At 32.8% G+C, this 18,867-nt stretch overlaps 3 protein-coding genes across 3 annotated transcripts; 1 reads left to right on the forward strand and 2 right to left on the reverse strand.

Annotated features, from left to right (window-relative positions):
• Positions 1–5,413: 5,413 nt before the first annotated feature.
• Positions 5,414–7,303, reverse strand: LOC142226893 (uncharacterized). The gene is made up of 4 exons (XM_075297139.1): positions 7,047–7,303; positions 6,569–6,986; positions 6,381–6,501; positions 5,414–5,941 (listed from the first exon to the last, which is right to left on the reverse strand). The coding sequence occupies exons 1-3, from the start codon at positions 7,132–7,134 to the stop codon at positions 6,465–6,467; spliced, it is 543 nt and encodes a 180-aa protein (XP_075153254.1). The 5' UTR covers positions 7,135–7,303; the 3' UTR covers positions 5,414–5,941; positions 6,381–6,464.
• A 2,959-nt stretch (positions 7,304–10,262) lies between these two features.
• LOC142226894 (SUMO-conjugating enzyme UBC9-B) lies at positions 10,263–11,733 on the reverse strand. The gene is made up of 2 exons (XM_075297141.1): positions 11,575–11,733; positions 10,263–11,511 (listed from the first exon to the last, which is right to left on the reverse strand). Exon 2 carries the CDS (start codon positions 11,390–11,392, stop codon positions 10,913–10,915), a length of 480 nt encoding a protein of 159 aa, XP_075153256.1. The 5' UTR covers positions 11,393–11,511; positions 11,575–11,733; the 3' UTR covers positions 10,263–10,912.
• Positions 11,734–15,037: 3,304 nt separating this feature from the next.
• lwr (ubiquitin conjugating enzyme lesswright) lies at positions 15,038–16,128 on the forward strand. Its single transcript, XM_075297142.1, has 2 exons — positions 15,038–15,166; positions 15,230–16,128. Exon 2 carries the CDS (start codon positions 15,322–15,324, stop codon positions 15,799–15,801), a length of 480 nt encoding a protein of 159 aa, XP_075153257.1. The 5' UTR covers positions 15,038–15,166; positions 15,230–15,321; the 3' UTR covers positions 15,802–16,128.
• Positions 16,129–18,867: the final 2,739 nt, after the last annotated feature.

The following is an 18,867-nucleotide window of genomic DNA, read 5'->3' on the forward strand; positions in this document are numbered from 1 at the left end:
AGCGGAAGTGTCTTAATTTTGAACATAACGGTATATCTCGCAAAATCGAGCTGATAGAAAAAAAAACAAATGCAGATTTGGATTCAGAGTTCTTAAAAACAATATTCATATAAGGTAGATAAAACAAAAAATTTAACGACGTAAATCGAAACAACGTAAATCGAGGGATTGCTGTATTCTCTAGTCGATATGATTACCTTACTATATTTTTAAATGTAGAGCTATAATTAAAAGTTAAATAAATTAAAATTAATTCTTTGTAGTAAGTACATCTTGTATTGATTTTGATATTGCGTTTCGCACGTCATCTCCACGCGAAATGTTGTCGTTATCTGGATAATCATCCATAAAATCTTCTTCCTCTTCCTGGAATGCAGTTGGCTCAAAATGCATACCATCTTCGTTAGCAATGTTATGAAGAACACAGCAGGCTCTTATAAAATGGCAAAGTTTTCTCATTCCTCGCAATTTGCAGTAGTATAACTGCCGGAATCGTTGCTTTAGTATTCCAAATGAGTGTTCAATTTTAATTCTACCAGTACTCAGTTTCATATTGAACTCTTTTTGAGCCTTTCTAAGATGCCCGTTGTCCTTGTAAGGTGTAACGATGTATTTATTGCAAGGATATGCTGAATCACCTAGTAAATAATAATCTGAAAATAAAGAATTAAGGAAAGTCTAAACTTGTAGACATGTCCAACCTCCACAATATGACGGTAACTTGTTATATATTGGTGAATTCTTCAGAACCCAACTATCGTGGCATGATCCAGGATATCCGACAAATACATTTATGAAATTATTGCGTTCATCACATATTCCCTGTAAGCAAACTGTTACGTTCCCTTTTCTATCAATATATTCATCTTTTCCAGATTTTGGTGGGTCAATGACTACATGGGTACCATCAATACAACCTGTAATTGGAAACATTGGATTAATAATTTAAAAACAAAACTGTACAAAGTTCTACCTATAGCTTTTGGTATCATACATTTCTCTGCAAAGTATTTAGATGATTCCTCCTTCTTTTCATCTGACGGCCATCGTATAATTTCTGGACTCAAACTGCTAAAAAACAAAGACACCCTATTTATTATAGCGCTTATTGTTGAAAGGGACATATTGAATCGATCAGACAGATCTCGAAAACTGCAAGATTCATGACCAGCAAACCATAAAAAACATAAAACTTGAACATTTGCTGGAATTCGTTTATCGGAACGAAGCATTTCATAGTGGGGCCATTTGGAAAAGAGATTTGTCAGCGATTCATAAATTTCTCGTGAAACTCGAAAGTGGGAACGAAATTCGACGTTATTATATTTTGGAACTGTTTCTTCTATATATGATTTGATCGAATTTCTCCTATTTTTTTCTTGGAATATAGCCATGCCTTTATGGAAGATGTTGCTTTCCCTTCTTAACATGTGTATAATAATTTCATTCTCCTCATCCTCACTCTCCGATGATGATGATTCCATTAAAAGCATTACGGTGGCTAACACAGCAGTTGCAGGTCCTTTAATTATTTTGTATAATTATCTTTGTAATAACTCAAAAAGCTAATGTATTTACCTTGCATTTCTATGGAGTGGGTACCATCCCCAATCGAATGTTCTGTAGTAATTTCCATTTGTCCGGGGTTTTATAACTGGTACTTACAAGTTTTGTTAAAACTTACATTGACCACAGCAAAAAGAGTGTATCTTTAAATAACTTGTTTACAAAATGAACAGCTGATTCTTACAAATGGTAGGTTTTGCAAGATTTTACTGGAGAAAAAATCTCTAGCAAAAACTTGCAAAATATTTAAGCTAGAACTGTCATTTTTTCTCTCTCTCTGACTCTCTTTTGCTGGCTTTTTGATGTAAACGAACGACTTCCAGTAAAAATTTGTGATAATTATCAAAAATTATGGGGTTCTCGAACGGAGCTATTATTCTAAAATTCGGTATGTTTTTTATTATTCTAAAATTTACTAGAAAATTGGACTTTATCTGTATTTTACTATTAATTATTTTAGTTTAATAGGAAATTAAAAAGAGTTGAGAATAAAACATCTCTTTCACAACTTACAGTTGCTGTGTTATTTTATCATTATATTTGAAAACAAAAATTCCAAGGGTAGCATTGGTCTATTAATAGTCCACTAACCAAATATTTTTTCGCTGGAATAACTGAACTAAGCACCAGCGTTGCTACAATGAATTTTTATTTTGGACCAACATTTTTCCAAAACTGAACCAAACTTCGTACCAGCGGACCATTTTTTCGAATAAAATTAATATCGTTTAAATGTAAATATTTTTTCAAAATAAAAATAGAAAATTTTGTGAAGTTTTCATTTCTATTCAAAATTTTTAATTCTATAGAAAATTTCGTCAAAATTTTATTTCTATAGAAAATTTTCTCAAATTTTTTTCTATAGAAAATTTTGTGAAAATGTTACTTCTATAGAAAATTTTGTGAAAATGTTACTTCTATAGAAAATTTTGTCAAACTTTTATTTCCATAGAAAGTTTTCGCAAAATTTTATTTCTATTAAAATTTTTACAAAATGTTCTTCCTATAATTTTGTATCTATACAATGTTTTCTTTTTAAGTTTATTTCTGTACAACATTTTGGCAAAATTTTATTTCTATAGAAAATTTTGTCAATTTTTTTTTATATATAATTATGGACCGATATGGCATGGCATGAATGTTAGAGAACATATACTAAAATAACGTACATAATTTCGAACGAATCGGATGGAATTTGCCCCTCCAAGGGACTCCGAAAGTCATATCTGGGGATCGGTTTATATATGAATTTGAATTTTCATTTGAATTTGAATTTATTGAATTTTCAAGTTTCACATACAACAAGATATTAATAATCTTATAATTACAGTATGTGAGTCAAGTTGAATGCTAGTTAACAAGGTGATAATAAACAAGGAATAAAAAATAATTATAAAAATAATAATAACAGACAAAATAAATATTTAATTAAAATAAAACAATTGATACAAAAATTTATGGGCAAAAACCGAAAAAGTAAATAAATGAAAGTAAAAACAAAAAAAAAAAAAAAAAAAAAAAAAAAAAAAAAAAATAGTAATAATAATAATAGCTCCGTTCGAGAACCCCATAATTTTTGATAATTATCACAAATTTTTACTGGAAGTCGTTCGTTTACATCAAAAAGCCAGCAAAAGAGAGTCAGAGAGAGAGAAAAAATGACAGTTCTAGCTTAAATATTTTGCAAGTTTTTGCTAGAGATTTTTTCTCCAGTAAAATCTTGCAAAACCTACCATTTGTAAGAATCAGCTGTTCATTTTGTAAACAAGTTATTTAAAGATACACTCTTTTTGCTGTGGTCAATGTAAGTTTTAACAAAACTTGTAAGTACCAGTTATAAAACCCCGGACAAATGGAAATTACTACAGAACATTCGATTGGGGATGGTACCCACTCCATAGAAATGCAAGGTAAATACATTAGCTTTTTGAGTTATTACAAAGATAATTATACAAAATAATTAAAGGACCTGCAACTGCTGTGTTAGCCACCGTAATGCTTTTAATGGAATCATCATCATCGGAGAGTGAGGATGAGGAGAATGAAATTATTATACACATGTTAAGAAGGGAAAGCAACATCTTCCATAAAGGCATGGCTATATTCCAAGAAAAAAATAGGAGAAATTCGATCAAATCATATATAGAAGAAACAGTTCCAAAATATAATAACGTCGAATTTCGTTCCCACTTTCGAGTTTCACGAGAAATTTATGAATCGCTGACAAATCTCTTTTCCAAATGGCCCCACTATGAAATGCTTCGTTCCGATAAACGAATTCCAGCAAATGTTCAAGTTTTATGTTTTTTATGGTTTGCTGGTCATGAATCTTGCAGTTTTCGAGATCTGTCTGATCGATTCAATATGTCCCTTTCAACAATAAGCGCTATAATAAATAGGGTGTCTTTGTTTTTTAGCAGTTTGAGTCCAGAAATTATACGATGGCCGTCAGATGAAAAGAAGGAGGAATCATCTAAATACTTTGCAGAGAAATGTATGATACCAAAAGCTATAGGTAGAACTTTGTACAGTTTTGTTTTTAAATTATTAATCCAATGTTTCCAATTACAGGTTGTATTGATGGTACCCATGTAGTCATTGACCCACCAAAATCTGGAAAAGATGAATATATTGATAGAAAAGGGAACGTAACAGTTTGCTTACAGGGAATATGTGATGAACGCAATAATTTCATAAATGTATTTGTCGGATATCCTGGATCATGCCACGATAGTTGGGTTCTGAAGAATTCACCAATATATAACAAGTTACCGTCATATTGTGGAGGTTGGACATGTCTACAAGTTTAGACTTTCCTTAATTCTTTATTTTCAGATTATTATTTACTAGGTGATTCAGCATATCCTTGCAATAAATACATCGTTACACCTTACAAGGACAACGGGCATCTTAGAAAGGCTCAAAAAGAGTTCAATATGAAACTGAGTACTGGTAGAATTAAAATTGAACACTCATTTGGAATACTAAAGCAACGATTCCGGCAGTTATACTACTGCAAATTGCGAGGAATGAGAAAACTTTGCCATTTTATAAGAGCCTGCTGTGTTCTTCATAACATTGCTAACGAAGATGGTATGCATTTTGAGCCAACTGCATTCCAGGAAGAGGAAGAAGATTTTATGGATGATTATCCAGATAACGACAACATTTCGCGTGGAGATGACGTGCGAAACGCAATATCAAAATCAATACAAGATGTACTTACTACAAAGAATTAATTTTAATTTATTTAACTTTTAATTATAGCTCTACATTTAAAAATATAGTAAGGTAATCATATCGACTAGAGAATACAGCAATCCCTCGATTTACGTTGTTTCGATTTACGTCGTTAAATTTTTTGTTTTATCTACCTTATATGAATATTGTTTTTAAGAACTCTGAATCCAAATCTGCATTTGTTTTTTTTTCTATCAGCTCGATTTTGCGAGATATACCGTTATGTTCAAAATTAAGACACTTCCGCTATATAAATTGGAATAACTTGAAAACAGTTCAACATATTAAATTAAAAAAAATCAGAAAATCCCTAGCAATATTCTCTTTTAGCCGTCTTTACATTGTTTTTCAATTTTTCAAGTAGTTTTGGAGATATCGTTCAAGGAAAGACGGCTAAAAGAGAACATTGTTAGGGATTTTCTGATTTTTTAATTTAATATGTTGAACTGTTTTCAAGTTATTCCAATTTATGTAGCGAAAGTGCCTTAATTTTGGCCATAACGGTATATCTCGAAAAATCGAGCTGATAGAAAAAAATAAATGCAGATTTGGATTCAGGGACCTCAAATTACTAAAAATTCACTATAAATTTCAATAAAACGAGGGATTACTGTATTTATTTCACATAGAGTAATACTATTTATTTTTATAGAAAGAAACATTGTTTGCACTGTTAATTATTTTTTGTGAATATTTCTATTACAAAGACGAAATAGAAAAAAATAAAAAAATTCATTTACACTGAAAATTATTTTAAAACTATTTCATTTCACTAAATAAAACATATTTTGTAATTTTCATGTTGTATTTTAAATTTTAGAAATATGGTGAAAATACCAAATGTTCATTTTGGTTAACTAAACTGTAAGTTAGAAATTGATAAATTAAATATCTTGGAAGTATTGATAAACAAATTATTTTTTCAATATGTTCACTAGGGTTTCAAGCAAATCCACTTTCTTCTTCTCCAGAGCTTCTTTTCGTTCGGCACGTTCTTCTCTTTGTTTCATACTTTGTTCTAATGTTTGTTGTAGAATTGCATCACTCTCTTCTCTTTTTTTTGCATGTTCTTCAGACATGTCTATGAATTGTTGAAGGGCTGTTTTCCGTTTTCTTGATGATGAACTACATGGATCTTCGAAAAATATAAAAAATATTATAACATGAAAAACCTGGTTAAGTGGACCCAAGACTCAAGTCCGTATTGCTACGGGCTTGCTGGCATTGTGATCTATAAATCTACATCTAAATTGAGAAACAAATTAGTCCTGGACGGTATCGTTTTACTACCAATAAATATTACAATAGAATGATGACGCATGCAAAGAATATGTATCGACATTGAAATTTGTTATAGGATCACATTACACTCAAAATCTACATTTCAGATTTGAAATCTACTTTTTATAAGGCAAATGACAGTTGAATCTAGTAAAAGTGGATTTTGAAATTGTAATGTGAATGAGGTATTAGAATAAATAATAACAAAACGTCATTAACCGAATTATTTTCGAAATAGGACGATTTTTTCCGTGTAAGGCGTACCCTTAAAATTCCAAACGAAATTTTTGTACCTGTTTCAGATAAATTTGGGCCTTCGATGAGTTTTAAATCCGCCGAAGACACTTCCGCTTCACTGTCGAGTACAAAATCTGGATTTATAGACTTTTTTCCTGCAAAAGATCGTCCAATTCGCTGCAAAACGAAAGGACATAATGGTATTAGATTCTTAACAAACATGTGCATGCATTTTTTAATTTACCTTTGATAAGGGCACGTCTGCCTATTCCGACCAGTCTTAGAGTTGTAAAGTTGTGTGCGTTTGTATTTCCGTTCCAAACTGAAATACTTGGTTTCCACTTGTTGAGAATTGAAATTGTATCCAAGTGAACACAATTCTTCTGAAATCTTTATCCACATTTGTTTTTTATTTTTTAGGCTGGCCGATTTTCCCACTTTTGGCCGTAATTCTTTCACTTTGGATATCAAAAATTTTACTGCTGGCTCAATCCACACGGACTTCCCGGCTCCTTCATCGTCGTTGGTGCAAGTGATGACTTCATTTTCAACGTGGAACTCTTGGTGGGGGTAAAGAAAGTCATCTTCACTCTGGGTGAAAACTACTTCCTCAAAACTATCACCAGCAATTTCGTCCACCACATTTTGCTGGTATTCCTCATCTGTAAAATGTCCGAAAGTTACATTTTCTTGAATTTATTTATTTCTTGTATCATACTTACCGAAAGAAATTCTTTTGTATGTTCCCGGTGAGCAAATTACGTCCAATTTTCTTTTATTCATTTTTCTTGGTTTACGTATTTGAAACATAAAATACAATCACCTGATCTGTTTTATTTGCAAGTTTTTACTGGATGGCGTTCGCGTACTTTTTGTGGCAAGAGAGCAAAAACAAAGCAAAGAGAGTAAAAACGGTTTTTACTCTCTTGCTGGTTTTTACTGGATATTTTTTACTGGAAAAGTACGCGAACAAACCTAATATTTATAATAATAAAAACAAGAATTTAAAATTAAAAATAAAAATTAAATAAGAATAAATTTAAAGAAAAACAAAGTTAAATTTAAAAACTCAAAAAAGACAATAAAAAGCTACGATAAGTTTGAAAAATAGTTAAAAATTGATTTTTTAAAGGTCTTAGCGTCGCCAATGAATTGGATTGATGGAGGTAATGAGTTCCAAAGACGGGTAGCAGTATTAAAGAAATGCCATTCAGACACTAAGAGTTGGTACTGTTGTGGTATAATCAACATTCTTCTGTTTGTTCTTCCGAATCGTAATTTGCTGTACAGATATATAGGCTCTTTTGTATAAACAATTTTGTGCAGGAGGATTAAAGTTCTTATTTTCAAGAGTTGGGAGAAGTCAACGCCATATAAGTTACTTTTGAAATTAGAACAGCTCTCAAAACGTTTGATTCCATAGACATATCTTATTATGGCACTAAATGCATTTTCAAGGCGACGTTTACTAACAGTATCAGTGTTGCAAAATAATTCACAGCCGTAGAGAAGAATTGGCATCAAGTAAGACTTTGCTAGAAGCATACGTATATATTGAGGTGTATAAAACTGTATATAATTATGTATATAATTATGGACCGATATGGACCAATTTTTGCATGGTTGTTAGAGATCATATATTAATACCACGTAACAAATTTCAACCAAATCTGATAAAATTTACTCCTCCTAGAGCATCCGCAAACCAAATCTAGGGATTGATTTATATGGGGGCTATTCGCAAACGTGGTCCGAAATGGCCCATTTGTCGATTTGTTTCAAGTCGATAGCTTGTTTCGTTCGTAAGTTAGCGTGACACCCACAGACGGACAAAAATATCTAGATCGACTAAGAATTTAACGACGACCCAGAGTATATATATTTTATGGGGTCGTAAGTTAGAATTACATCGGACGTTCAATGCTTCCCATGATTGAAGAGTTGAAATTTCTCTTTGAAATCAAAAGCTCGAATAGTCAAATTCAACCCTTTCATCAACGCACGGATTGAAGCATGGTACCAATATATCGATGTGTTACAAACGGAATGAAAAAGTTAATATACCTACTCAATTGTCCTTTTCATCTAGATTTGTTTGAGAACCATCTAGTGAAAATTGGAGGGTTTATTGCAAGCAGCGTAATAGAACTAAGCGTATAATAAGAAGAATTAATGCTGCGGCCCATTACAGATTATTTGATTGTAAGACTGTTAAAGAAATGTGACAAACTCTTAATGACTATGGGGTTGGTAGGAATAAGGACATAATTGATATTGACCTGGAGGAGATGAATAGAAGATTCTCTTCATTTCAGGGCTCAAGGAGCCAAAGTTTTCCATCTTTTCCTGTTGCGGACAGTGGACATTCGTTTCGTTCAGATACGGCTGCTGATTTATTTAATGCATTTTCGATGATTAAGTCAAGAGCAGTGGGGTCTGATGGCATTCAATTAAATTTTCTCAAACGTTTATTTGCGTATATAAGTGTACATTTGTTACATCTTGTCAATACAGTTCTAATGACGTCTTCTTTCCCTGAAAGATGGAAATGTGCGAAGATTATCCCTATACGCAAAAATGATGCTACGGACAGTTATGGACCAATCTCTATTATGTCTATCTTATCCAAAGTTATGGAGCATATTATAAAAAATCAAATCAGTGATTATGTATCCATGAAATCTATAATTGTCAGTCGGGATTTAGAAAAAATTGATGTCCTACCTGTCTTGTAGATTTCAATATGTGTGTAGCAGCGGTCGCTGTTCTAGTTTGATGGTGGTAAGAAGTGGGGTGCCACAGGGGTCCGTCCTTGGTCCGTTACTATTTATTTTGTTCATAAATGATTTGTTTAATTCTCTTTTATGTTCTAACTGTTCAATGTTTGCATTTGCCGATGATGTACAAATTCTTTTTAAAAGTTCCTCTGGCTTTGTTGAGGTGTTACAAAGTACAATTGATTACTCCATGAGTAACTTGGGGGAATGGATGGGGGTAAATAAGTTGTCTGTGAATGTTAATAAGACAAGGGCGATGTGGTTCGGTAGTGGTGATAGATCTGTTTCCATATGTTATAATGGAGCTTACATAGAATTTGTGGACGAGCTTAAATGTCTTGGAGTGGTTGTTGATAGGAAATTAAAGTTTGAAAGTCATATTAATTTTATTATTTCTAAGGTTAACTTTACACTTAGGAAACTGTACAATATGGAGCTATGTTATGTCTCCCTCAATGTATGAAGAAGAAAATAGTGCATGCTTTTATAATGCCTCATATTCTTTATTGTGTTGAGGTTTACTCGGGTACTTTTACTTATAGGTGAGTATTAAGTTCGAGTTTAGCCGATTTTAGCGGCTATACTTGAGGTGAGCAGGTGACTAATTTAATAAATGCCATACGTTAGTCACGAAATTAGTCTATTCGATAATAGTAAATCACGCTTACAATTCTTGCCATTCTAACAATGTATTTTTTTAATTTATCTCACGAGCTCACGTTTTTAACTAGAAATTTCCTTCTACCCACACACAAGAAGTAGATTTCAAATATAACTCGTCAGGACAACTTCAGTGAGTCACGACGGCCGTAAGTACCCTATTCCGATCGTGAATGATCACTCACTCACGTGAGCACAACACACACACGCACGCTCATACAATCCCACATAGAATGTTTATGCAAATATAGTGACTATTTGCCTGTTAGTGGAATTTTCGTTTGTCTCGAGACGAACTAATCGTTAAAAAAATCTCTGATTTAATGCTCGTCATCAGAATTTTTGCAGGACTAGTTAGTAAATGTAATATATTGCTGCATAATTAAGCCTAGTACAGCTTCTTGATTCCATTTCCAATTTCCCGAGCACCATATAGTTGAAATTTTTTAGTAGAGAAGCACCATTATCCCTGCATGTTTGCCCAAAAGAATTCTGTAACTGTTTCTTAGTTTGTTTCAGTAGTTTTTATTCTCATATATATATGTTCGCATTAAAATTACCTTAAAACTGTTCCATTAATTTGCATTATCCCCAACACTTCATTTCCTGACAATGCCAAGGGGGGAGCTAGAGTGGCTAGAGAGTACGTACAAGCGACGATGACGTTTTCATGAAATCATGAAAAAATCGAAAGGAAATTTAAAAGCTAGCGAAAAGGATTGGAAATGAATTGTGTAAGTAGTTAGTTAGTAGTGTGGGCAACCAGGGACAAAACTCTTACTGTTTTTGTCATTAAAGAAAAAGATATTTTTCGTATAAATTTAAAAATGTTCAGTTTTTTGTTACTTAAATGTTATATGAAAATGAATTAAATGATAAGATCAATAATAGTTACAGGAGTTAAAAATATATATATAATTCCTCATATGGTTTTATAGTTTGTATACATATAAAATAATTCTTAAAAGGCTCTTCCGGGCAATGTGTCTATTATCCTCCTCAGGACGATGTCACTGATGGCGTGTTTGTTTTTGTTTCGTGTTTCAGTTTTTTAGTGGATGCTTATACTTTTTGAGTTTGCTTTGCCTTTTTTGTTGTTGTTTATAACTAATGGAGTTTAAGTTTAAGTAAAAAAAATGTATTTAGTAAATTTATTCGGTTGCTGCCATAGCTCGGGCCTGAGCACGCACACGTTTCTCATATTCCAAACGATTCTGACAATAGATTGTGTATGCTTCCGCTTGGGCAGGATCTTTAATATTGGGTTCATTGAGTAGGTCCTGGATACCTAAGAGAATTTGTTTAATGGTAATGGCGGGACGCCAATCCTTTTCCTCATCCAATAGCGACAAACACACTGTTCCCGATGGATAGACATTCGGATGAAACAATGGGGGTTCAAATTTACATTTTGGTGGTGAGGTTGGATAATCATCCTTGAAGATCATACGCAATTTGTAGAGACCTCCTTCCCAGGGAGTGCCTTTCTTTCCGGGAATGGCGCATTCCCAGATCATAAGATTCAATGTGCCATCAGGATTTTTGGCAGGACGGGCTACAAAACCGAATGGATGATCCTTACGCCAGGCTTTTCGTTCTTCTCCTAAACGCGTGATGGCTATACCAGACATTCTGCTTCGGGGCTGCTTGAAATATTTCCTTCTTCAGAAGTTTGTGTGCCGTTTTTCTATTATGCTGGTTTTTTTGTTGGTCTTTTAATAGGCACGCGTCTGTGCTTTGCTATAAATTTCTGTTAAATAGAAGCACAATTTACAAGAAGTTCATTAAAAATGTATACCTTCACCACAATTACCTTAAGCTACAACACTGAATTTCTTGTTTACTTGGGTTCTTTTTCTTATTTTTTTTTTTGCAAAATTCTTAGCCCTGTTTGCAATTTTTTCACACAAGTAAAAAAATGCGTTAACCTTCGTGTTAGTGTTGGGAAAGTAACGGGTATTTGATTACAAGTACTCGTTACTGACTAATTTTTTGAGTAGTCGTTACAATTAAATGAGTACTCAATATCTTCCAATCCAATCCAATTAAAAAATTGATTGAAACTGAAAACATAATCAGTAAACAACTATATACGGCCGTAAGTTCGGCCAGGCCGAATCTTATGTACCTTCCATCATGGATTGCGTAGCAACTACTACAAAAAACTTTCATCCATAGTCGTACTACTTGGGTTGTGGTAATACTTACCGATGGCAATGTATCAACTTCCTAACATCATCTTCTATATTGTAAGTTATTCCATAAGCTGAGTACTATGTTCAGTTTTCAAGCTGAAAACCAGCTTGTTTTCACGGTTACTTTTTTAATTAATTAATATAGAAATATAAAATTATTTGCAATCAATTCCTTGGATCTTTTCCTTCCATTAAGGTAAGTACTATGTTCGCTTTTCGAGTTGAAATTTTCGCGGTTACTTTATTAATACAGTTCAATATAAAGCAGATAAATTAATTCAATTGATACACAGTCTCTTGTTCCTCTAAATTTCGGCAAGATATTATGGGAATATGTTTGTTATCATTTACAATTTTGATTATTTAAGGAAAAGTAATCGCGAAAATAAAGTGGTTTTCAACTCGAAAACAGAACATAGTACACACCTTTATTTGGTAAAGGCCGGTACTCTGTTTGTTGGTGCGAAAAAAGTTCCCCTAAAGGTAAGTACTATGTTCGCTTTTCGCGTTGAAATTTTCGTGGTTACTTTATTAAAACAGTTCAATATAAAACAGACAAATTAACTCAATTGATGCGTAGTTTCTTGTTCCTCTAGATTTCGGCAAGACTTTACAGGAATAAGTTTGTTTTCATTTATAATTTTGATTATTTAAGGAAAAGTAATCGCGAAAATAAAGTGGTTTTCAACTCGAAAACCGAACATAGTACCTACCCTAAATCATTGTTTCGCTTTGAAAAATGATAGTGTTGACAATATATTTGAGGGAAAAAAACAGCCATTTTGGGTCTTTTTTGCGTTTATTTCGTAGAAATGTATTGACAACATCGCAGACTGTCACGAAATGATTACATATACATACGCAACTAGTTGCTCGATTTACACACACACGCATACAAAATAAATAATTTGAAAAAGAAGAAGCAGGCGAAGTTATTTTACAAATATCTATTGAATTAAAAAACTAATTTTACAGTACTGCATTTTATTTTTTGGAACATAGCAATTAATTCTTGTGATTCCATTCATTGCTACCTCGGTACTATACATGTTGCTTGAAGTGCTAATGCTTGTTTGGAACATCAATTGCTGTGCCTCCTTTTGTTTAAATTATGTTTCGTGTTTATTATCCCGATGCCCAGTACAAATGAAACGATTGTAAAATATAATTCACCAAATAAAGATTTTATTTTGTTAACATTTGTGTTAAAATTTCATGTTATATATGTACATTATTTATATTCTACCATATAGTAGGGAGCGGCTAGATATTGTTACTAGTTTATTATGGAAATACAACTCCATGTTATACTTTGTTTTATCAATCATCAGATTACATTTTTAAATAATAATCAGATCCACTTTTGTGTTATAAATTCACAAAAATCAGTTTAATAAATAAATTATTTCTTAATTCACATTGCAAATGGCGCCATGTTATGAAAATACTGACTACGCGAGTTACGTCAGTTTTTCAACATGAAAAAAACAAAGTACCACAAATGGAAAAAATTTCGCTAGTTTTTCGCATGTTTTGGTTTTGTATGGAGTTTCAACGCGAAAACCGAACAGAGTACCGGCCTTAAGACTTGATCAAAATATAATCGTCTTCATACCTATTTTTTTACTTTTAGTTTAGTGTTTTGGTGAAAAACCCGAACATAGTACTCACCTTTAAGGTGAGTACTATGTTTAGTTTTCAAGCTGAAAACCAGCTTGTTTTCACGGTTACTTTTTTAAATTAATTAAATTATAAATATAAAGTGGTCCACAATCAATACATTGGATATTTTCCATCCATAATTTGAAGAGACTTGATAAAAATGTTATCATCTTCATATATATTTTTGCACTTTTAATTTAGTGTTTTGGTGAAAAACTCGAACATAGTACTCACCTTTAGCCGCTCAAACGTGAGTATTAAGTTCGAGTTTAAGGTGAGTACTATGTTCGGTTTTTTCACCAAAACACTAAATTAAAAGTACAAATATATTTATGAAGATGATTATATTTTGATCAAGTCTTGCCAAATAGTGGATGGAAAAGATCCAAGAAATTGATTGCAAATAATTTTATATTTCTAAATTAATTAATTAAAAAAAGTAACCGTGAAAACAAGCTAGTTTTCAGCTTGAAAACTGAACATAGTATTAGCTTTATAGCGGCTAAACTCGAACTTAATACCCACCTAAAAACGTCATTTTTTCACGATTACTTTTCTTTAATAATCCGTTTTAAGGAATACAAACTTTGTGAAAATTTGCTTTGGGCTTTTCCCCATCAAGTTATAATAAAATTTGCAACAAATATGTATAATTTCATGCATTTTTCTTACTGATTTAGTTTTCACTTTAGCGATTTTAGCGGCTAAAGGTGGGTATTAAGTCCGAGTTTAGCCGCTAAAAACGTCATTTTTTCACGATTACTTTTCTTTAATAATCCATTTTAAGGAATACAAACTTTGATAAAATTTGCTTTGGGCTTTTCCCCATCAAGTTATAATAAAATTTGCAACATATACGTATAATTTCAAGCATTTTTCTTACTGATTTAGTTTTCACTTTAGCGATTTTACCGGCTAAACTCGATTTTAATACTCACCTTAAAGTTAAAGTACAAATATATTTATGAAGACGATTATATTTTAATCAAGTCTTGCCAAATAATGGATGGAAAAGATCCAAGGAATTGATTGCAAATAATTTTATATTTCTATGTTAATTAATTAAAAAAAAGTAACCGTGAAAACAAACAGATTTTCAGCTTGAAAACTGACCATAGTACTCAGCTTTAGAAGATGATGTTAGGAAGTTGATACATTGCCATCGGTAAGTATTACCACAACCCAAGTACTACGATTATGTATGACAGTTTTTTGTAGAAGTTTCTACGCAATCCATGATGGAGTGTAGATAAGATTCGGCCTGGCCGAACTTACGGCCGTATATAGTTGTTTACTGATTATATTTTCAGTTTCAATCAATTTTTTAATTGGATTGGATTGGAAGATATTGAGTACTCATTTAATTGTAACGAGTACTCAAAAAATTAGTCAGTAACGAGTACTTGTAATCAAATACCCGTTACTTTCCCAACACTAACACGAAGGCTAACGCATTTTTTACTTGTGTGAAAAATTGCGGGCTAATAATTTTGCAAAAAAATAAGAAAAAGAACCAAGTAAACAAGAAATTCAGTGTTGTAGCTTAAGGTAATTGTGGTGAAGGTATACATTTTTAATGAAATTCTTGTAAATTGTACTTCTATTTAACAGAAATTTATAGCAAAGCACAAAAGACCAACAAAAAAAACGATAGGCACACAAACTTCTGAAGAAGGAAATATTTCAAGCAGCCCCGAAACAGAATGTCTGGAATAGCCATCACGCGTTTAGGAGAAGAACGAAAAGCCTGGCGTAAGGATCATCCATTCGGTTTTGTAGCCCGTCCTGCCAAAAATCCTGATGGCACATTGAATCTTATGATCTGGGAATGCGCCATTCCCGGAAAGAAAGGCACTCCCTGGGAAGGAGGTCTCTACAAATTGCGTATGATCTTCAAGGACGATTACCCAACCTCACCACCAAAATGTAAATTTGAACCCCCATTGTTTCATCCGAATGTCTATCCATCGGGAACAGTGTGCTTGTCGCTATTGGATGAGGAAAAGGATTGGCGTCCCGCCATTACCATTAAACAAATTCTCTTAGGTATACAGGACCTACTCAATGAGCCCAATATTAAAGATCCTGCCCAAGCGGAAGCATACACAATCTATTGTCAGAATCGTTTGGAATATGAGAAACGTGTGCGTGCTCAGGCCCGAGCTATGGCAGCAACCGAATAAATTTACTAAATACATTTTTTACTTAAACTTAAACTCCATTAGTTATAAACAACAAAAAAAGGCAAAGCAAACTCAAAAAGTATAAGCATCCACTAAAACAAAAACACGCCATCAGTGACATCGTCCTGAGGAGGATAATAGACACATTGCCCGGAAGAGCCTTTTTAGGAATTATTTTATATGTATACAAACTACAAAACCTTATGAGGAATTATATATATATATATTTTTTTAACTCCTGTAACTATTATTGATCTTATCATTTAATTCATTTTCATATAACATTTAAGTAACAAAAAACTGAACATTATTAAATTATACGAAAAATATCTTTTTCTTTAATCACAAAAACAGTAAGAGTCCACACTACTAACTAATGGTGCTTTTCTACTCAGAATTTAAACTATAGGGTGCTGGGGAAATTGGAAATGGAATCAAGAAGATGTACTGGCTTAATTATGCAGCAATGTATTACATTTACTAATTAGGCCTGCAAAAGTTCTGATGACGAGCATTAAATCAAATATATATATGGGATCTATATCTAAAACTGAACCGATTTCTTCCAAAATCAATAGGTTTTTATTCTGACAAAAACACGAACTAAAATTGTGATTGATTTCAAAATGTGGACTGAAGGACTCAGCGCCATGTGTCTATCTCGTCCTTCTGGGTGTTGCAAACATATGACTAACCTGGATCGGTGGATATAGTTTTTAGAGGCCAATTTGTTTCTCCATACGATGTCATATTTGCAATACTTGTAACAATTACAATTGACATTTTCATCATATTCTTATTATTTGATGTGTTATTATACAATTAAAAGGTAATTTATTCTATTTAAAATTAAACTTCCCTGTAGGAAATTGAGCTGACTTTAAGCTAACAAATGGTTAATCAAAACTGAGTCGCAGGTGACTCAAAAGATCACTCATTTCCCATGTAAAATCCTATTCAGTTTTAACACGTGTTGTCATTGGAACGAGTCAGTTCTCACTCAACTCTGCATAAGTTTCAGCTAACCAAAAGTTAGCTCAATATTAGTTAGCTTTTGGCTGATAATACGTAAGGACACTATAAGTTAGCTTCTAACTGATTAGTTTATGGTGAGCTATCTGGTCAGTAAAAATATTTTTTATTTATTATTTTTCATTCATTTTATTCGGAAGTAGAGGTGTGCGCGTGACACGAAATTTTCGTGACACGCGTGATTCCCGCGTGAGTCACGTGATTCGTGAATGAAATTTTGACCAAATCACGTGAATGTGCGTGAATGGGACTGAACAAAAATGTGTCGTGCGTGATCGTGCGTGAACATCAAATTCTGTTCGTGAATGTGCGTGAGTAAATTTTTTTCAAAATCACGCTCACGACAAAATTCACGTTCACGAAAAAATTCACATTCACGAAAAATTCACGCTCACGACAAAATTCACGCTCACGAAGAAATTCACGTTCACGAAGAAATTCACATTCACGAAAACTTCACACTCACGATGACATTCACGTTCACGAAAAAATTCACGTTCACGAAAAATTCACGCTCACGAAGAAACTGACATTCACGAAAAATTCACGCTCACGATGAAATTCACGTTCACGAAAAAATTCACATTCACGAAATAATTCACCCTCACGAGAAATGACATGTTCTCGAGTCTATTTACGCTCACGACAAAAATTATATTTACAAAAACGTCTTGCTCACGATAAAAATTATGTATGAACAAGTAAGTAAAGTCTAAAGTCGGGCGGAGCCGACTATATTATACCCTTCACCACTATGTAGACTCTCAACCACTTCAAATTTGCTGGGAGCTATATAAAGGTTTGCATTTCCAGATACAAATACTTTTAATGGAGACAATTTTTGTACTTTTACAAAAACTCTAGAATTACAATTTAAATCGGCTAACGCCCTGGGATGAAACACAATGTTAACATAGTAAAAAAATATGAGAAATATGAAGCGAGAGAAATTTTAATGCAATTATACAAAAGAGCATTTATGATTGATCAGGTGATACATATGTATTCGAGATATAGGGCAATTTTAGTAATATTTACAATTTTTGATACTTAGCAGTGGCGACTTTACAGGGATATTGGTTAGATCCCGCCAAGATATATAGTCAAGTATGGGTTATGATATATTATTTGGTCAAGTCGGGCGACTTGGAGCCTTATTTAAAACTCAACCGTTCTGTGGAAATTCTGGCATTATAGTGTTTAGGATATGACTAAGATATGGGGAAATCATCAAAGAATTTTGTGTCAAGTGTGGGAATTTTTGCCATATTTGTATAAACCGGAAAAACGAATATATGGAGGCTTTATCTAAATCTGAACCAAATTAGATCAAACTTGACACTCTTAAATATCATATTAAATATATTCTCTGAGGAAACTATCCAGTCAATTAGAGGAAAATCTCATTGAAAATAGGTCTAAAATATGAAACAGTCTACCATATTTCCCCAACTCTGGTGTACATATAATGGGAGCTATATATAATCTGAACCGATTTCGACTAAATTTGACATGCATAGTTAGAATAATAATTCTGTTATCTCTGCAAAATTTCACGTAAATGGGTGTTTAACTTTGGCCCCCGTAGTCATTTGAGTATAAATCGGGCGAAAGATATATATGGGAGCTATATCTAAATTTGAACCGATTTCAACCAAATTTGGTACACTTACGTACTCCCTGTGCAAAATTTGAACTAAATCACGGCAAAACTTTGGCTTTTGAGGGCATATAAGTGCAAATCGGACGAAAGATATATATGGGAGCTATATCAAAATCTGAACCGATTTCAATCAAATTTACCAAGCATTGGTAGAATGTCAATTCTACTCTTTATGCAAAATTTCACGAAAATCGGTAGTAACCTTTGGCCTCTTTGTTCATATGAGTCTAAATCGGACGAAAGATATATATGGGAGCTATATCTAAATCTGAACCGATTTAGCTGATATTTTGCAAGTTTTTCGAGACTCATAAAATATTCGGATGTACTGAATTTGAAGAACATCGGTTGATAAATACGCCAATTATGAC

This window comes from Haematobia irritans, chromosome 2, assembly GCF_050003625.1.
Source record: "Haematobia irritans isolate KBUSLIRL chromosome 2, ASM5000362v1, whole genome shotgun sequence".
NCBI classification, from domain to species: domain Eukaryota; kingdom Metazoa; phylum Arthropoda; class Insecta; order Diptera; family Muscidae; genus Haematobia; species Haematobia irritans.

Excerpts from the sequence above, each read along its gene's own strand:
- LOC142226893 (XM_075297139.1), bottom strand. The coding sequence starts at position 7,134 with ATGTTTCAAATACGTAAACCAAGAAAAATGAATAAAAGAAAATTGGAC. Across the intron at positions 6,987-7,046 it reads ATACAAAAGAATTTCTTTCG|ATGAGGAATACCAGCAAAAT; the intron begins GTAAGTATGATA and ends GACATTTTACAG. Across the intron at positions 6,502-6,568 it reads CAGACGTGCCCTTATCAAAG|CGAATTGGACGATCTTTTGC; the intron begins GTAAATTAAAAA and ends TTCGTTTTGCAG.
- LOC142226894 (XM_075297141.1), bottom strand. The coding sequence starts at position 11,392 with ATGTCTGGTATAGCCATCACGCGTTTAGGAGAAGAACGAAAAGCCTGG.
- lwr (XM_075297142.1), top strand. The coding sequence starts at position 15,322 with ATGTCTGGAATAGCCATCACGCGTTTAGGAGAAGAACGAAAAGCCTGG.